The sequence below is a fragment of the Nannobrachium achirus genome (assembly GCF_963921795.1).
Source record: "Nannobrachium achirus genome assembly, chromosome: 5".
Taxonomy (NCBI): Eukaryota; Metazoa; Chordata; class Actinopteri; order Myctophiformes; family Myctophidae; genus Nannobrachium; species Nannobrachium achirus.
Genome location: NC_137814.1, coordinates 9,597,572 through 9,616,158, shown reverse-complemented (window position 1 = coordinate 9,616,158; position 18,587 = coordinate 9,597,572). Strand labels below are relative to the sequence as shown.

At 40.7% G+C, this 18,587-nt stretch overlaps 1 protein-coding gene across 2 annotated transcripts in view; it reads right to left on the bottom strand.

The window, feature by feature from the left end:
• Window positions 1-1,913: 1,913 nt before the first annotated feature.
• Window positions 1,914-18,587, bottom strand: part of cc2d1b (coiled-coil and C2 domain containing 1B) — a 34,171-nt gene continuing 17,497 nt past the window's right edge. For both annotated transcript variants that reach the window (XM_080726969.1, XM_080726970.1), the window contains 13 exons: window positions 17,618-17,750; window positions 14,566-14,738; window positions 12,997-13,122; window positions 12,810-12,868; window positions 12,412-12,528; window positions 11,376-11,449; window positions 10,787-10,845; window positions 10,637-10,688; window positions 9,905-10,004; window positions 7,634-7,724; window positions 6,845-6,967; window positions 5,936-5,985; window positions 1,914-5,820 (listed from right to left, as the gene is read on the bottom strand). In XM_080726969.1, the coding sequence (XP_080583095.1) occupies window positions 5,974-5,985; window positions 6,845-6,967; window positions 7,634-7,724; window positions 9,905-10,004; window positions 10,637-10,688; window positions 10,787-10,845; window positions 11,376-11,449; window positions 12,412-12,528; window positions 12,810-12,868; window positions 12,997-13,122; window positions 14,566-14,738; window positions 17,618-17,750 (1,119 nt within the window). In that variant the 3' untranslated portion in view covers window positions 1,914-5,820; window positions 5,936-5,973. The remainder of the gene's footprint in view (window positions 5,821-5,935; window positions 5,986-6,844; window positions 6,968-7,633; window positions 7,725-9,904; window positions 10,005-10,636; window positions 10,689-10,786; window positions 10,846-11,375; window positions 11,450-12,411; window positions 12,529-12,809; window positions 12,869-12,996; window positions 13,123-14,565; window positions 14,739-17,617; window positions 17,751-18,587) is intronic.

Below are 18,587 nucleotides of genomic sequence, written 5' to 3'. Positions count from 1 at the left end.
GAAATATATTTGTAAATACTACTGTATTTGTGTCTCTGTTCTCCCTTGCTTAGCCACATGAACCATAGCATCCCTATTCTGTAGAAAATACTGTGAAAATACCAGATATACATACTGTATATCAAATACCAGATATACATCTACTGTATATCAAATACCAGATATACATCTACTGTATATCAAATACCAGATATACATCTACTGTATATCAAATACCAGATATACATCTACTGTATATCAAATACCAGATATACATCTACTGTATATCAAATACCAGATATACATCTACTGTATATCGTGAGGTTGAGATCAGCTATGTTCAGCAAAGGGATGGAAAAGGGGCTAAGTTGCCATGGTCAGAAAGAGCAATATGTTGCAGGTATGTGTCTTTTCACAATGATATTATTTGTTGATTTGATGTTTTCTTTTTTCTTTTTTAATGTCTGATAAGAGTTTTAATGTCTGATAATGCACCAAGATTGCTACTGGGTGCTAAAGCTGGTTTTAGGATGCATATCGAAATGTATTTATTGATGCCTGTCAATTGTTTCCCGTGAGGGCCTGGGCCAAATGTTTGATATTTCTGATGAACTTTTCAGTAATAAAGCGGTATTTGACAGCAGCAAAGTTAAGTTGTGGTGAAGCATCTCTAGGCCAGTGATTCTGTTATACATTTGAGTTCCACCTTTACAGTCCAGAGTGTCCCGTTTTCCAGGATACAATCTGCTGGACCCGAGCAGGACCCAAGGAAATAGGACGGTGCCACCTTGGTGAGGGATCATGTTGTGTTTCAAGGTCATGTCGTCGCCCAAGAGGGTGTGACAAAGATGGACTGGAGCTTGTGTGGCATATAACAGCCAAGCTCAAACAGCAGCGCTGTTCTCTACTTGTTTTGACACAGCTTTGTGGTGTGTGGGCTGTGCACAAGTTCATTGTCCGTCCACAAAGAGCCTGCAGGTCACTGAGGAAGGAGCTGGACCATTTTAACTGGGTCATAGGGAATGAAAAGGATGGTTGGCGCCACACAGTTCATCGATTTAATCAATTATAATTTAATACAATCGATTCATCTGTATTATGGGCTTGTCATTAAAAGCCAAAAAGTCAAAATAAAACACAGTGAAGATGGGTACGGCTAGGGCTCCACCAAAATGACGCGCTCGGTGGAGCCGGGGGGTACGCAACACATAGTGAACATTAACCCCTTCACACGTGCATTATAGTACACGTTCTAGTGCCAGCCCTGACATTGGATTGTCTGATGTGTGTGACTCACGCAGGATTTGTCTTCTCTAGTAGGGTGGTGGTGTGTGCCATGGTGACATAATAACCTGTGAGCCACCACTTTCAACCTGGTGCCCCTATTTTGGCCATGCCATTGAAGGCAAAAACACAAACATTTCTTTTCTATTGATTACACACCATGAAGCCTTGAATTTTGTTTTTGTCACATTCCTGAGCCAATCATTTGATGACGGCGTCAGTCAATAGGAGACTCGGTGGGAGACACTTTGACAAAACAAAATCTCCATGAATTCAAGACTTCATGGGGCAGCACAAAAAAACAGCGTTAGGAAAATAAAGGAACTATTATTCACACAGTTACATACAGTATTCCATGTCGATACAGACGGTATTGTTCAAGAGAATGTTGCTTGTGCCCAAACTGATGGACAGATGGACGCCAGCATCTTTGGCAACCTGCCGCTAGCGGGGCCAAAAATAATACATTTTATAATCCGGATTACCGATGGATATGTGACACAGTTAATGTGCATTTAAATATCACCACTAGAAATCCCTATTCCCTACATGTATTGTTTGTAACTTTATCATTGACCAGAAGAGACTAAATAATGATATAGTACAATATATAAAGTCCAGCATTTTATTTGATTATGTCATTCCAACTGAGAATCATCATTCAAGACAATCACAGGAATAGCTGTAGAAGAGCCAACACAGTGACAAATTTACTCAAGTCGAACAGGAAATTCACCTGCATTTGAGTTAATTTACATGAAGAATCTGAAATGGTTGAGGACCTTCTGGAGGTAAATGGTACTGAAACTGACAACAGGGTTCCTATACTTTCCAATTTAAAAAATTATTTTAATACCCATACTTTTCAGACTTAAATTTCTGGACTGAATTTGAAGATAGTCGGCCTATGTTCATTATGATTTATGCTAACATACCAGAGTAATATGACTCAACTATAACATATACATTATAAATATGTGAGATGAATTAACAGAGGCTCTACAACTGCATAAAATACACTCATATATATATATATATTTAGAGAGAGAGATGGAGAGAACTGAAGTTCTTCCTGAGAGTGCAAGCATTCAGACTCCCTTCATTCAAGACCTGAATGCACGCACGCACTTACACATAAACGTGCGATGAAACAAAAGCAGAGTTTAAAGGGATATTTCACTTTGGGTCATTTTATCGTTTACTCAGGCTTTTGTGAACACTCCAGAAAGTTGCTCGATTCAGTATTTAGAGATTTGATATTCATTTAATCAAACACACCCCCTTTCTATACACATTTTCTTTTTATTATTAATAATTTATTTTTGAAAAAATAAAAAAATAAATAACAATAAATAATAATAAAATAAAATTCATTAAAAAAAGTAATAAAAAAACAACAACATGGCCCCCCTCACGTATTAGGAGCACAGTATGAGTTACCAGAACCGAGGATGAGTGTTTTCGAGTTTGAAGTTTGGGTTTGTATGTGTTCACAAAACTATAACTACGATAAAATGACCCAATTTCTGTTTTAAAGTGAAATATCCCTTCAAGTGTCAGAGGGTGTGGGTTAACTACTGTGATGCATTTCTCTACCTGAGCTGAGTTTACTCATCAATGTGTCCTCTCTCCACTGTGTGACAACAATGTAACATAATGAAGACAAAGTAAACATAATCGTTTATGTTTCAGAGTCTGTTTTCTGTGACGTTCTTTGGCATTATTTGAGGGGTGCAATGTCCTTCATCCCAAAGAGGTGCAATTGTTTTGATGGTAGCATTTTATTTATTCTCAGTCATTTCCCCTCTGACATCATTCCTCATTGTAAACAAGTATAGCGAACCAATCAACACAGGGAATCAGAACATGGGCTACAGTATGTTTGGCACTTTAACCAGTAGATGGATAAGACCTAATGAGATTTTGGATTTGGGGACGGTTTTCTCCAAACCACTATGGACCTCCTGTCTTGTTAGTTGCTTCTATTTGAAAGTTAACATAAAAGTAGTGTGGGAAAAAAAAGAAGAGAATGTGACAACAGTAAATAGCCACAATTTAACCACAACAGTACCAACCTTGTAGTAGCAATGTTGCATCATGGAGGTATATTGGTTTTAAATAGGGCTTAAGTGGTTCAAAACAGATTTATTATGGCTTTAAATAGAAATTCTTAGAATGCTGCATCTCTTTTAACATAAGGTTCTATTGTTTTATTTTTCGCGAACATTTCAAAGTGAACTTAGGTCAAACAAACCACTCAGTCTTTTATACATTGCGACTCTGTGACTCTGATATGCTATACAGTGTAAACCTGTAATGCATTTAAGATATATTATCAATGTGCAAGATAAGTGACCACTCAAGTGGTGGGTGGTGGTATTTAGCATAATTGAGAGAAGAAATATTAATGTGATTTTTTGTTGCCAAAACAGGGCGTACACATGAAAATTATTATACAATTACACATAACATCTTATTAAGTACCTTTTTCAATTAACTTGGCTAATAGCTACGGTATCAGAGTTCAGTGTAAACCGACTGTTACTCCAACAGTCGCCATGTCTGCCAAAGCATCCTTGTGTGTAAATTAATCGTGTGGATTTCTTTTTGGAAGAGAGAAAGTAGTTCACACAGTCCTAGTTAAAGTTAAAAAACAATTTGGAACCTTTTCCACGTTCAATCATATATGACTATAATCGTTACAAGTACGGCAGCTAAAGGCATTTCAAATATGCAGGATATTACAGCAAAAGTGATTACTTTGGTATTAGTGCATAGGTGCAAATCTAGAATTCAGAGCCGTTATTTATCACATACCCAGCCTTTATTACCCAGGCGAGGGTTAGACGTTTCTTAGGGGTTATGGCAACTTTAGAATCAGCTTGCCAAAAGGTGTGCCAGTGTTGAGAGGTAGAAATAGCAGATCTACAAGTTCACAACGCATCGCAACATGTTGTGAGCTTGTAGATCTGCTATTTTCGTTGTCACACCTAACCCTCGCTATATTTTACCCATTTAGGCCAAACCTATAGAATAGGGCTAAATCAGAAATTAGCCTACAAAACAAATATGTTGCTACATACTGTACATGTACTGTAAGCCCCTCCCAAACAGCAAAATGTGTTCCCAGGCCTGAATGGGTTAACTGTCACCATTAGCAACCTCCTTTCTGAAAGGAACATACCATGTCAAACATGGATGGATTTCGGCTGCCAAACACAATTGCTGTTTGGCGGCCGAATTGTAAAACTCACGACTGAGGAGGTACAAGAGGTTAAGCAACCTTTCATTATTCACAGAATGGCTGCATGCCAACAAAGTCAAGACACACCAGCAGCACATCTGTGTTCTGAGCCAACTCTCTCCCCACACTGAAGGCCAATCCCAGTAGCAATATGAGAGTTCCTCACTGACAGCAATGTTAATTATTAAGTTAGTATTAATGAAAGTGATGATCAAATGTTATTTTCTCCTCTTTGTGGATAAATAATGCTATGGGTATGTGATAAACAAATGATCCCCCCGCGTATTCGTTGTTGCCCTCATATTATCCAAATCAGGCAACAATGAATGCCCGGGTGAGATATATACATACATATATTCTTTGATATAAACTATTTTGAGTAGGGCAGCAGGATCAGCCTAGCTTGACACAGAGGCCCTTCTCATGAAGGCCACACTAGCATAGTCCAACAGTTAAGGAAGTGACACACAGGGCAACGTCTTGGGCAATTCTGTTAGAGCATTCTCACTCCAGAGTTGTCATACATTGACGCTTGGTTAACTACCTTCCAATAAGGTAGCCTGACCTATACTGACAAGGAGCGTTCTTTATTTACTATGGGCAGAAGCGGGTCGTTTTCAATGCATTTAATGGTGTTTTCAACGTTGAGTCTACATCATGGGTCACTTGACGCGGAATACCCTGAACTTTGAAAGGTGACGGTAAAGGGAAGCCCAATGAGTTGACCCGTGGGTTCGGACCAAACATCAGTATATGACGAGTAGGGAGAGAGAATATCATGTCAAGGGGCAATGAGCATTGTTGTTCTAGTGTATTATCCTCTGCATTCACACTGCAGAGCACCACCACAATGCTGTATGTACCACTGTCCACTTAACAGATATGAGTTAGTCAATTTCTATCCCCTAGCATGAACAGGAGATAAAGCCTCGCGAGTATATAACTGACAGCTGATGGATATTCTTGCCTCAAAGTGAAGTTGCACTAATAGCGATTGCTTCCGCAAGTTGTTTTTTTGTCTGTGAAATGCACATCACGAGGATATGCACATCTCATAACATGTCATCGGACCAAAGCAGAAAACAAAGAGCACAACAGCACAGTTGGTCCTCCAGTAGATGGCTCCATGTCGCCTCCTTGTGGACTGATGTGTGTGAAAGGGGGCTCTGTGTCTTTCAAAAAAGTGTGCAAAAGTTTAAGACGTCAATGTCCCTAACCTCAGAACATTTCTTCATTAGAATCCATGCTTCCTTCCAGTCTCCTCCTCCTCCTCCTCCTCTTTCTCTGAGGGTTTTTGATTGAGCGCCTTTCATCTGGAATACAAAAGGTTGGACAGTTCAACTTGTAGTTTGACATTCTGATACTAAAATCCTCCAAAGCGGGGAACTGTTTTATTTCATACAAGAACAAATCAATTAATTTACGTACCCGTTTATAAATGTCCACTTTCCAACTTGCAGCAGCATCTAAAGAAGAACCTAGAACACCAAAACATCATAAAAACTTAAAAACATGTGCATACAGGTGCACACATACATAGTTGGGAGCAGGAATGGGCGTTATACTGTATAAGGTAATACAATTTTACAATCATATTTTCTTTATTATCTTATTACACCCAAATCCCACTATTCTCAACTACTAGCAAGGGGGGCAGATCTTTTCAAGGCTTGCAGCAGTCTGAATTACCCCTAAAAAAATCCATCAGGAGAAACTGAACTATTTCACTTTAATGTCACTTCAGAGTGACTCGCTCTGGACACTGGACTTGACGGATATCATCACTGATTTTGAAACCCCGAAAAACCAGGAGGAAATGCCTTCAGGATAGGCTTTAATTTGCTGTTTGTTAAATAGCAATACCTAGCAACTACTTTAACACAATGCTGTTGTATTGCAGGTGAGGGGCTCGGGGCAATTTCGTGTTTTGTGCAGGCAATAACTGGGGGTCTGAATAATTTGGACAATGCTGTATTTACCCTGCGACAATGCGAGCCTATAAATAGAAAAATAGAGCGAGCGAATGGAATCAATAAAAGTCAAAAAATGTTAATACAATACAACAGGTTGAAGTGGTATGGAAACGGTAAGCGGCAAACCATCTCTCGTTACATGTCTGACACTGTCCAGTTTAGTGGCAGCCCCGCCTGTTGTTTATCACACAGGCTAATTATTAACGGCAAACGCTCGGAGCTCGGCGCCTGGGTGTGGACTGTCAAGTTGCAAACCCCATTTTCGTGTTCTGTTACAAGTGGTTGCAAGTTGCAGGGTTTGAATGGCAACTCATCACAAACTGGCCAGGCCCTGTGTATTGATCGTAATGGTCTCCTTTACTACCTTGGAGTGGTCAAGCACTAGCCAGCGCTCTGTGACGGTCTGGAGGTCCTGTCCACTCAGAGGCTCTCTGAGGCGGACCCGGACTTCAACACGGCCCCCCGTGGCCTTGCGACCATCCATTACCTGGAACAAGGAGGAACAAGTCACTTAAAGATGTGATTCTTAACCTTTTTCATTTCAAGGCCACAGACCCCCATTTGATACCATTTTTGTTCAATCCCTGTAAAATCCTCTGTATTCATTTAACTCTCTTATTTAACTCTTACTGCTTGTACCGGCATTCCTAGGCACATAACCTCGCCCACCAGGCTTTCTGAGAGAAAGCCTGGTGTTCGTTCACAACAGGCCGTTTGGTTTCCGCCTAGAGCGAGGAAACCACTAGAAGAAGCGGCGTCGCTTTGATTTGGTTCCCTCCGTTTGTTTCCCCAATACCTATTAAAATGCTCGAGTGGCCTAGTGTAGTCTTGCCAGTCGCTAAAAGTTGGACTAAAAGATGCATATACCAAACGAATTTTTCAAAAGCAAAACTACTCCGCATCAAGGAGTTTATTAGGTAGGCCCTAAAAGTGTGTCCTTGAGCGCAGGGGAATATTTTGGGTTAAAACTGAATCCGGTTTGATCTTTCCGGCAAATTGTAGTCCTTTGAGTACTACAACATGACGTTTTGTGGTTTCCGCTCCAGACCGGTTACAAACCCGAAAAAAGTGAAGTGATCCCAGACTACTAGGCACAAAGTAATATATTTTTTCCCCAGTCTCCTTGGATTGTTACAGTAAAAAAATAACTCACCTCCACAATCTCCCTGACTTCACTCTGTGTCTCCAGTTTGTCCAGCTTCACATGGAAGGTCCCCACAGGCTTGTCACTCCGAAGGAAGCCCCTGGTACCGCACGTGCACACACACACGCACACGCACACACACAGAGGACCAACGTCACTGTCACAGTGTCACACTAAATGATACAGTTCCAGTTTAGAGCTCTTGGGACGTGGCTGGCGAGTGGATATGATCTATTCAAGCTCTTGCTTTCATTTCTCTGTTATGTGCTAACAAAGATATTTTATTTTACAGTGCTCCTGTTAGAGTTTCCTGAGCACATGGATTAAAGCAAAATACAATCTCTGAAAATTCCTAATGTGCGATTTGGGAAACAGTGTGAAAGCCCGCCACACTAGCGCTGATTCTTAAACAATTAACACAATATGTGACGATTTAGTAATATTGTTCATGTTGTTCTTCATACTGCCAACCAGGTGAAGAACTCACAGACTGAGGTTTGCTTTTATACAAAAGCATGAAATATCCGAGACTATGACGATTTTCTGAACACATTGCTAGTTTAACCACTACAAATGCTTAGAGTAATAACCAAAAAACAGCCTATCTACTTATAAGCTCTCAATGCTTCTGTGACACATTGACAGCTTGTAGAAAGGCTGTTTTCGCAGCGTAACATGCTTCCACAGAAGGCATGCTGGCTTCAATGGAATCCAAATGACTGAAATCAGAACTTTAATCCATGTGAGCATAGTCTGATTAATCATTCTTCTTCTTAGCTTCATTTGTTCGTGGTAAACCCAAAACTCACGTCTGCTCAGAGACACACAAATGTGTCTGGAGGAAACATGTGTGAAGGAGTTTAGAATGCCTTATGCAAAATCACCCAAAACTCAAACTAAATGTTGTGAACCCAAACATTATCAAAGCAGGGAAAAAAAGAAAAGGCATGTTCAACGATCTATTGCTCCTTTTTGAAGAAAACAATGCATAACTGGGCTTAAAACATGATGCAAATTCAAAACGATTTTGACTTAAGTCTTAGTTGAAGCATTCAGTCCGAACATAATTTTGTCTCTCAGCATGTTTGCCGTTTTTGCCAGTGTAGCCGTAGTTTGAGATATTGTTCACAATATTTCATACTATGTTAATGTTGGAGGCCAGCAGCAGACTGCAGCCACAACCTCCACCCATGGCTGCGGTAGTTAGTTACGTTATTAATCTCTAACATTGTGCAACTTGGTGATCACATCACATGAGCGCCACACAAAGACACGTCATAGTCTTACCATCTGATGAAGTTGCAGCCTTGATAACTGTGTCCATTCCCAACGCAGGACAACAGATAGAATAGGATATGTTAATGTAAAAGATGCATTTCACCTTCATGGTGATTAATAACGTTCTGACCCAAAATTCTGGTTCAACAGCAGTAGCCACTAGCCAGACTGGGGACTGGGAGGTTGTGAAGTTTCCATCTGCTTTGAACTACGACGAACAGGTGTTATTGTAAGTGATGTTACATTTGAGTCCTGTTTCACAAAGACTGCAAACATCTTTGTTGTCTCCTTTCTTTTTTAAATGTTCCCAGTCCGAAATCCATTTGATACTAGGCTACGTTTTGAATATTGTCGTCTCTCCTCGCTATTGTAAAGCTGACGGTGCTGCATAACAGTGGAACAGCTATCTCTCATTCTACTGTTCCATTGGACAAAAGACTACTCTTTTCCGCCTCCCTGAGTCTGTTTGACAGAATTACATCTCCCCATAGCCAATTAACACTATCCAGGTCCAGGACAATATGCAATATTATGAAAATTAACCGTGAAGCTGTTAAGCATAGTTCGGATATTTTTTAACGAGCGGCAAACAGTTGACATCCCTAGTGTGAATGTGTGTGTTGTCTTCTGCTGCTGCTTATATTAATAGGTCTATAATCTCCTGATATGCTTTATGATAACTAGTAAGACACCTCAGGGCGACATGCGACAGTCGCGCCAATTCTTGGCCATCTGGCCGGTGATGAATATTATGAACCAGTTACCATTATGGAGACCCCTGCATGATAGTCAACAATCTTATGTCAAAACATGCCCATATATGGGCATTACCAAATATGGGCCTTCCCAGATATTCCCTTAATATTGATGACATTGGGACAGGGATCTCCATATATGGGCATACTAAATGTTTTGAAAACACCCTTTTCCCCACGAGTCCTCCGCTACTTGGCTGTGAGCCCAGAGCAAACCGTGTGCAGTGTGGGGTCATTCATTACTCACCCTTTATGCAACACCTCCAGTTTGAGGCCTTTGTTTTGCACCACTCTCCTGAAGCCACGGTGGTTGCGGTTGATAGACAAGCTGAAGCTCTGGTTGTATTCTAGACCAGAAAAAACACGGCAATAAACAGGTGTAATATTAGATTTTTATCCTCAAAAAAGATTAATCGAATATTAGATTTTTCCCTAATTACAATTAATTGTAGCTATTTTATGAATGATTTTCCTTGATTATTAAAACATTTTTGCTTGATAACTGGCCATTTTAGGTTCTTTTGTCCGTGGAATATTAACTACCAAGCCGCAAAATCAAGAATTGTTCTCCGCAGAATCTGGATTGTTCTCAGCAGAATCAATACTTTTTCTCTGCAGATTCTTGGACGGACTAACAATAAAAAAAGAGAGAATAAAAAGTGAAAAAACACGGCCTTCTCACTTATTATCGCATTATTAGGAGGGCAGTATGAGACACCAGAACCAAGTTTGGGTGTTTTCGATGAATCTATCATGGTTAAAATGGAGTTTGAAGTTACAATGGGTTTGTATAGGAAGGGGACGTGAATATCAAATAGCTAAATGTTGAATGGAGCAAATTAAAAACTGTCTGGGGTGCACACAATTTCACAAAAGCCTGAGTAGATAATAAAATACCAAAGTGAAATATCCCTTTAATCTAAAAAATACATCGAATAATCGCTGGGGAGTTAGTGTTCTTTTAACACTTCTATAATACCTGGGGAGTTGGTGTTCTTGATAACAGCCGTTTTATGCTTCTGTGGTTGCTCCTGGTGGTTAATTGACACAAAATGAAAGATACAAAATTATTGGTTAAAGTTTTTTTTTGTATAACGTCTTTGTAAAATGAACCCTTGTTTTGACTCACCGTACTGGGGTAGGGGAACTCAAACTTTACATATGCATCCAGGTCATTTGGTTGGATACCTGGGTACAGACAAAGTAAGGCCACAGTTATGCTTACTTGCTTGCAGGTGTCGCGCACGCGTGGAACTATGAGGAGGTGATAGCAAAAACCCAGTACCGGGTACCAGGTACTTTAGCATAACGGAAAATCGAGCCAGTACGACTATGTAGTGTAAAAGCACCATATTTGACTGAAAAAGACAGTTTCTTATAAGACTTTCCCATAAGATACAGTATGTCATCACCAGGAAAACAAGAGAGAATATCCGTTTCCATTATAGGACAGATTGAAAATAAATGTATACTCCACGTTTAACCACTTCAACCCCAGCATCCCTATTCTGGGGGGAGTATTCGCAAAAAAATAGCAGATCTGTTTTATTAAGTATAGAGGGTCTAAGCTGGTTACAACTGATACATTCCAAATATTATCAAAATACTCTCCTGGACCTGCGTCACGCTACCCTAGGGTGCAATGGTACCCACTTTGAGAAACCCTGCTGTATATATGCTATCTACTGTACGGTGCAGGGCATGAATGTATGCATTACCACTAGGAGCGGGGAGATTCATCCCTCTCACTATCATCACCACCATCTCAGTGCTGCTCAGGTCTGGGAAGATTCTGGGAGACAAAGAGGAAGACAGACAGTAAGTCATATAAAACAAAAAGAAACATATTACTGTACATACTGTACCACCAAGACAAGCTTTTATTGCGACCATAGGTCGCAGTTTACTGTCAGAACCGTCACAGCTTGTCCGTATTCGTCCGGACGGCTAACGCCTGACACAGTGGCCCCGACACATCACTGTGACATCACAGTGATGTCAGGTACTCAGAGCAGGGATAACGCCTGACACTATGGTTCCCCTGACACATCACTGTGACATCACAGACACTCAGCTACCAAAAATACATATTTCAGATGTTTTTTAACATTCAAACATTTGTTCCACATATTGGCTCCTGGATCTCAATTCCAAGGTTTAGACGTTCTGTGTTTTGACTTTTTTTTTTTTTTTTTTTTTTTTTTAGATTTGTTTTTGGGCTTTTTATGCCTTTATTCGATAGGACAGTAGACTGACAGGAAATGGGGAGAGAGATGGGGAATGACATGTGGCAAAGGTCGTCCGGATCGGGAATCGAACCGGTGACGCCAGCAGGCATCATAGCCTAGTATATGGTACGCGCCTTGACCACCAGGCCAGCGGGCGCCCCCCGACTTGTTTTGTTTTAAATGGACTGGCTTGCGAGGCTACTCAATCTGCACTTTGCTAATAACCATCTGGAAACGGTCTGTGTCGTGCATGTAAGTGTATTTCAAATTATTGAATACAGTAGACTGGATCTGTGCACAGAGCAGTAAATAGAAACCAGGGTTTCCCCATGTACTGCAGGAAGCCTGGTGACGCAAGTTAAATGTTTAGAATTTACTGTATATCCTGGAGTGTTTGGATTAATTTGTGACAATGGAAATGTTTCTGTACAAATATTGTCATCGTCAAGAAAGATGGACTTCTCCGTCTGCGTCAGCCCGGATATTATGTTATTTTCAACCATGTTTAAGGTGGACTAGAACCAACCTGACAGTGTTGTATGTCCTCTCTTCAAAGTGGTGTGTAGGAGGATCCAGACCTCTGGCTTGAGACAGTCTGAGAATCTCTATACTTTTCTTAGAGCGTTCTGCCAGCTTTTCAAACCTGACACACACACACACACACACACACACACACACACACACACACACACACACACACACACACACACACACACACACACACACACACACACACACACACACACACACACACACACACACACACACACACACACACACACACACACACACACAGGAAATGTCTTCATTAAGATATCTTTCAGCTGCGGGTTACTATGTTATCATTTACAGTATATAGCAAACTGGATAATGTTAATATTATGAAATGCAGTAATATTACAAACAGAAGGATTGAGGACTTACTTTGTTGTTTCTGCAATGTTACCCAGGTGTGTGAATTGCTTGGAGATAGTCAAACATTTCTAAAAGACAGACATGGAAAAAGGACATCTTTGATATGTGACACTGTGTTAATCTGCTGTATTCTCTGTGTACTGGTTCCTAAATTCATGGTCCGCTGACTCAGCTCTATATCCTCATGGTGGCTTACCTCATGCTGCTCTTTTAGTATCCTTGCCAGTTGTGTATAAACCGCCTCTGCCTTCTCCGAGATCTGCACTTCACTGTGGTGCACCAACACAAACTCTTCATCTTCATCACCAGGGGGCGATGGCACCTAAAACAGTAAGAAAAAAATGTAATGTCCTCATTGTAAATGTTGCATGGTCTCAGTCAAAGACATCACTTTAAGACTTCAGGGACGGATTTTGTATTTATCTTTTTAGTCACCGATCATGTATATTTACATTGTTCTCTTGTATTTTAATGTCTGTTTCCATTTGTAAGCTTGTGAATTGCAGAATACAGTTAAAAAAATCACACTAGTGTGAACTGAGCGGTGGTGTGTGTGTGTGTGTGTGTGTGTGTGTGTGTGTGTGTGTGTGTGTGTGTGTGTGTGTGTGCCCCCTGTGTGTGTGTGTGTGTGTGTGTGTGTGTGTGTGTGTGTGTGTGTGTGTGTGTGCCCCCTGTGTGTGTTTGTGTGTGAGTGTGCCTGGCCTATGCCTGGCCTATCCTGAACAACAGCGCCCCTCCCTTAACATGTGTGGTCAGAAAAGGTTACTGCAGGCTACATACCCGGAGACAGACAGACAGACAGACAGACAGACAAACAGACAAACAGACAGACAGACCCACACACACGGCCACGTATAGGAGCGTTGTGACCACCGCTCAAAAATTACATAAAAATCTGTATCCTTTTATTAGAATAACTAGGGATGCCCCGATCACGTTTTTTTTGCTCCCGATACCGATCAAATATTGTTGCTTCCGATTCGATCCCGATCTTTCCCGATCCGATCTTTTGGCAAGGCATTAAGAAAAAAAAATTCTATTCATTCTATCACTGAATCAACAAATTAAAAACAAAGCTTATGAGTAGTGTACCACAAAATAACCATGCAAACTAAATCAAATTAAGAGCAGAATAGTGCAATAAGAACATAATTCTATTACTTTTTTTTACAAAACGAAACAAAACAATATATTACATTTAAATATCCTGTGTTGAACAAACTAAAATATGTCTAAAACCTCAGTAAACTTCTTCATAATCACATATAGGCCTATAACTGTCTCCAGCCACACGTCACAAACGTTGTTGTATGCCAGGGTTCCCCAATTAGTTTTCGGCAAGGGCCGAATTATGTCTAGGGTACCAAGCCGAGGGCCACCACATTGCGGGTGGCGACGGCGGCGTTCCTGCTACTCCAGCGACAATTCAGATATAGGCCTACTAGTGCAGTGTTTCTCAAGCATTGTGCAGCGGACCTTTGGTGTGGCCTTTGAAATTTGGCAGTGAAGTCACGATGTAAGGACGTTTAAAACCTGTTTAATACCTAAAAAAATAAAATAAAATAGACCATTACAGCATCAAAAATAATCAACAAACTATATAAAAACTTTTTTTGTTCCCGATATTTTATCTTATCTTATAAAAATGACCATATCGGCGGCCGATCCCGATCACGTAACTAATCATGCAACTGTAGAATCATGTTCACTGACAAACACATGACAACAAAAGCACAACATAACTACAATAGAGGGTTCTTCTCACATTACTGATGTCCACCGGTTTGCCGCTGCGTGCCGCTTCGATCATGGGTTCAAAGCCCTTGGCGGTGCGGAGGAACTGCTTGGCTTGGTCCATGTCGTTCTTCTGTTTGGCCTGCAGGGCGGCCTTCATGTACTGCTTCCTACGGCCTTCCAGGAACTCTACCTGCTGAACGGCTGAAAGGATGCATGTAGGATGGAAGTGTATAACAAGTATCGTGCTGCTTCATAACATAAGAAGTCCTTATAGATTTAGGCCATGGCTACACAGAGCTCGATATTTCATATATCCCGGTTTTTCAGATATCCACATAGAAAAATACCTAGGTCCACACGGAGCTGGATATTTCATATATCCCGTTTTTTTAGGTATCCACATAGAAAAATATCTAGGTCCACACGGAGCTGGATATTTCATATATCCCGTTTTTTTAGATATCCACATAGAAAAATATCTAGGTCCATACGACAAAGATATCTAGGTCTAACAAGCACACACACAGTAAAGTCTTCAGAGATATCCGGGTTCCCTGTCTACACGGATCCAGTGAATCGGATATTTTTCAATCGCTCCACTTATTTATCCGGTTTAAAAAATATCCAGCTTTGCAGACGAAATATCCAGCTTCATGTGGCTGCAAGCCCCAACAGCACAGAAAAATGTCTAGCTTCAGAAATATCCAGCTCTGTGTAGCCATGAGTCTAGACAAAAATGGATTAATTGAAACAGTCATTTGTATTTTCATTTAACAACCATAATCGAATCAAACCAATCTCAACGTTACAAGGCAGGGGCAGTGTCAGCATGTGGGCTTGAGTATTGGCCACGCTGATGACTCAACCCTGTTCGATTAGCTCATCGAATGGGTGGTTATAATCGAATTCAAAATTGCACATAGTACTTTAACCCATTTAGGCCTAGGAATTATTGACTGCTTTAACTGTTGAAAAATAGCAGATATACAAGCTCGCAGCGCGGCACCGAGTGCCGCGCTGCGAGCTTGTAGATCTGCTATTTTTGAAAAAGTCATGAAAATGTGTGCAAATCTTTGAATATATGTATTTTCAAAGTGAACATTTGTAACTCAAATTTTGCTTCTGGGGGGTCCCTGGAACTAGATATTTTGAGATGGGGGTCCGTAGCCAAATAAATATCATTTTGGGGGTCCTTCACATGAAAAGGTTTGAGCACCACTGACATAGTAGTCTCTCAAGAACAGACTAATTGAGCTCCAGTTAAGTGAAAAGGACCTTTTCTTTGACGATGGCTGGCCAGATGGGTCCTACTACACGGGTCCTACTACATGGGTCCTACTACTCCTTGACATGCTAACACATTAGCATGTGTTAGCATTAGCATTAGCATGTGTTAGCATTAACATTAGCATGTGTTAGCATTAGCATTAGCATGTGTTAGCATTAGCATTTGTTAGCATTATTACGACAAACGGTTCATGAGATATAGAGGCACTTCCTGTTTGGTGAAGGGCACTTCCTGTTTGGCGAAGGAAGCGTCAATTAAGGTGAAGGACTCTTAATCAAGTCATATGACATCAGCCACGAGTCTGTACGACAAACGGTTCATGAGTTATAGAGTCACTTCCTGTTTGGCGAAGGGCACTTCCTGTTTGGCGAAGGAAGCGTCAATTAAGGTTAAGGACACTTAATCAAGTCATATGATACCAGCCAAAACTCTGTACGATAAACGGTTGATGAGTAAAAGCCAAAAAAGGAACAATCAAGTTTCGGCCAATCAGAAGAGGGGGCGGGGCTTAGTTAAACCAATTAAGGTGAAGGACACTTAGTCAAGTCATATGATACCAGCCACAACTCTGTACGATAAACGGGTTGATGAGTAACAGCCAAAAAAAGGAACAATGAAGTATGGACCTAGTTTGGGGTAGTTTTGTGTACTTTGGGGTAGTTTTGTGTACTTTTGGGTATTTCTGGGTATACTTTTGGGTAGTTTGGGGTACTTTTGTGTATACTTTTGGGTACTTTTGGGTAGTTTGGGGTAGTTTTTCGGTATACTTTTGGGTAGTTTGGGGTAGTTTTGTGTACTTTGGGGTAGTTTTGTGTACTTTTGGGTACTTTGGGGTATACTTTTGGGTAGTTTGGGGTAGTTTTGTGTACTTTGGGGTAGTTTTGTGTACTTTTGGGTACTTTGGGGTATACTTTTGGGTAGTTTGGGGTAGTTTTGTGTACTTTGGGGTAGTTTTGTGTACTTTTGGGTACTTTGGGGTATACTTTTGGGTAGTTTGGGGTAGTTTTGTGTACTTTGGGGTAGTTTTGTGTACTTTTGGGTACTTTGGGGTATACTTTTGGGTAGTTTGGGGTAGTTTTGTGTACTTTGGGGTAGTTTTGTGTACTTTTGGGTACTTTGGGGTATACTTTTGGGTAGTTTGGGGTAGTTTTGTGTACTTTGGGGTAGTTTTGTGTACTTTTGGGTACTTTGGGGTATACTTTTGGGTAGTTTTGTGTACTTTGGGGTAGTTTTGTGTACTTTTGGGTACTTTGGGGTATACTTTTTGGTACTTTTGGGTAGTTTGGGGTAGTTTTGTGTACTTTTGGGTAGTTTTGTGTACTTTTGGGTATACTTTTGGGTACTTTGGGGTACTTTGGGGTATACTTTTGGGTAGTTTTGTGTACTTTTGTGTTCTTTTGTGTACTTTTGGGTATTGTGGTGCAATTAGTAGGACCCGGCCAGATTGCTGACATAGAAACATAGTTTTTTTTTTTCCAAAAATCTTAGAAGGATTCAAAAGACACTTATTTATAGAATCGGGTCAAAAATTCTAATTTTCACGATTTTTCAAAAATAGCAGATCTACAAGCTCGCAGCGCGGCACTCGGTGCCGCGCTGTGAGCTTGTATATCTGCTATTTTTCAATAGTTAAAGTATAAAATATTGCGTCATAATGTGTTCAGGCCTAAATGGGTTAATATGCAGCATATCTTTGGTTCAGAAACATCAACATTCATTCAATGTCCATGTTTCTCTGGGGCGACCAGGCTGGTTGCAAATGGAAGCTTTCCATGATTGTGCTGGGACTAACCTGTGGGTGACAGTCCCTCTCTGATGGACGTTCTGTCAGGGGAAGGAGAGGGGGTCCTCTTCTGCACGCTTGTAGGAGTAGGAGGCACTGCTAACATGGGCTTCTTTGGCTTGTCTGGGACAGGAGGCTTAGACTACGAGAGGACATGGCAGAAGGCCTTTTAACACTTTGAGCCGGGTTCATTTTCATAAGCAATTACCATGATAACATGCCCTGATGAAGACCAGTGGGTCGAAACATGACCTGTGGGTCGAAACATGTTGCTTTTCGAACCTTTTGTGATTAATAAGTAAAGTACCTTGATTTTACGCCCGCCTTCTCCTCTTTGACTTTTAGGAGGGCTCGGATCGCTCCGCTTTACCATGATAAATTCATCAAATATAGGGCTAAATAACATATTTTCACTTAATGGTCTTTTTGAAAGAAGAACTCTGTCTTGTTTCCCATAGTTACAGCTATTACCTGGGAATTGTGTAACCAGGAGATGTGTTCTTTATTTGGTCATTACCCCACCAGAGGGACACAGTCAGGTGTAGTCAACTGGCTATATCTCTGCACTGGATTATTGCGGCTGGCAATCTTTTTCCCCAGACAATAGAAGACCCGTGTGTGTCTTTTAATGCCACCCGCGGATGGCGTTAAAAGGCATAATATTCTATGACTTTTCAAAGGTACGTGAAAACTTGCTAGCAGGGGCAGAGCAGACAATGTTTTACATCTTTTGATTGATTGATTTTTTATGTTATTAGACATACATTTTGAACAGTACAAGTATAGTCAATACAATAGAAATGTAGTAAAGTACATGTACAACAAACACCCTGCCTAAAAGGAACATCCCAAATAAGACCTTTTACAGTCTTTTTTAACATTGGAAGTCCTAAACATCTGGCAGTCAAAGGGTTAATCCTGTGGCGGAAATGTATTTACAACTTCACCCAACTCAGGTGGTCGTATTGAGTGCTTGGGG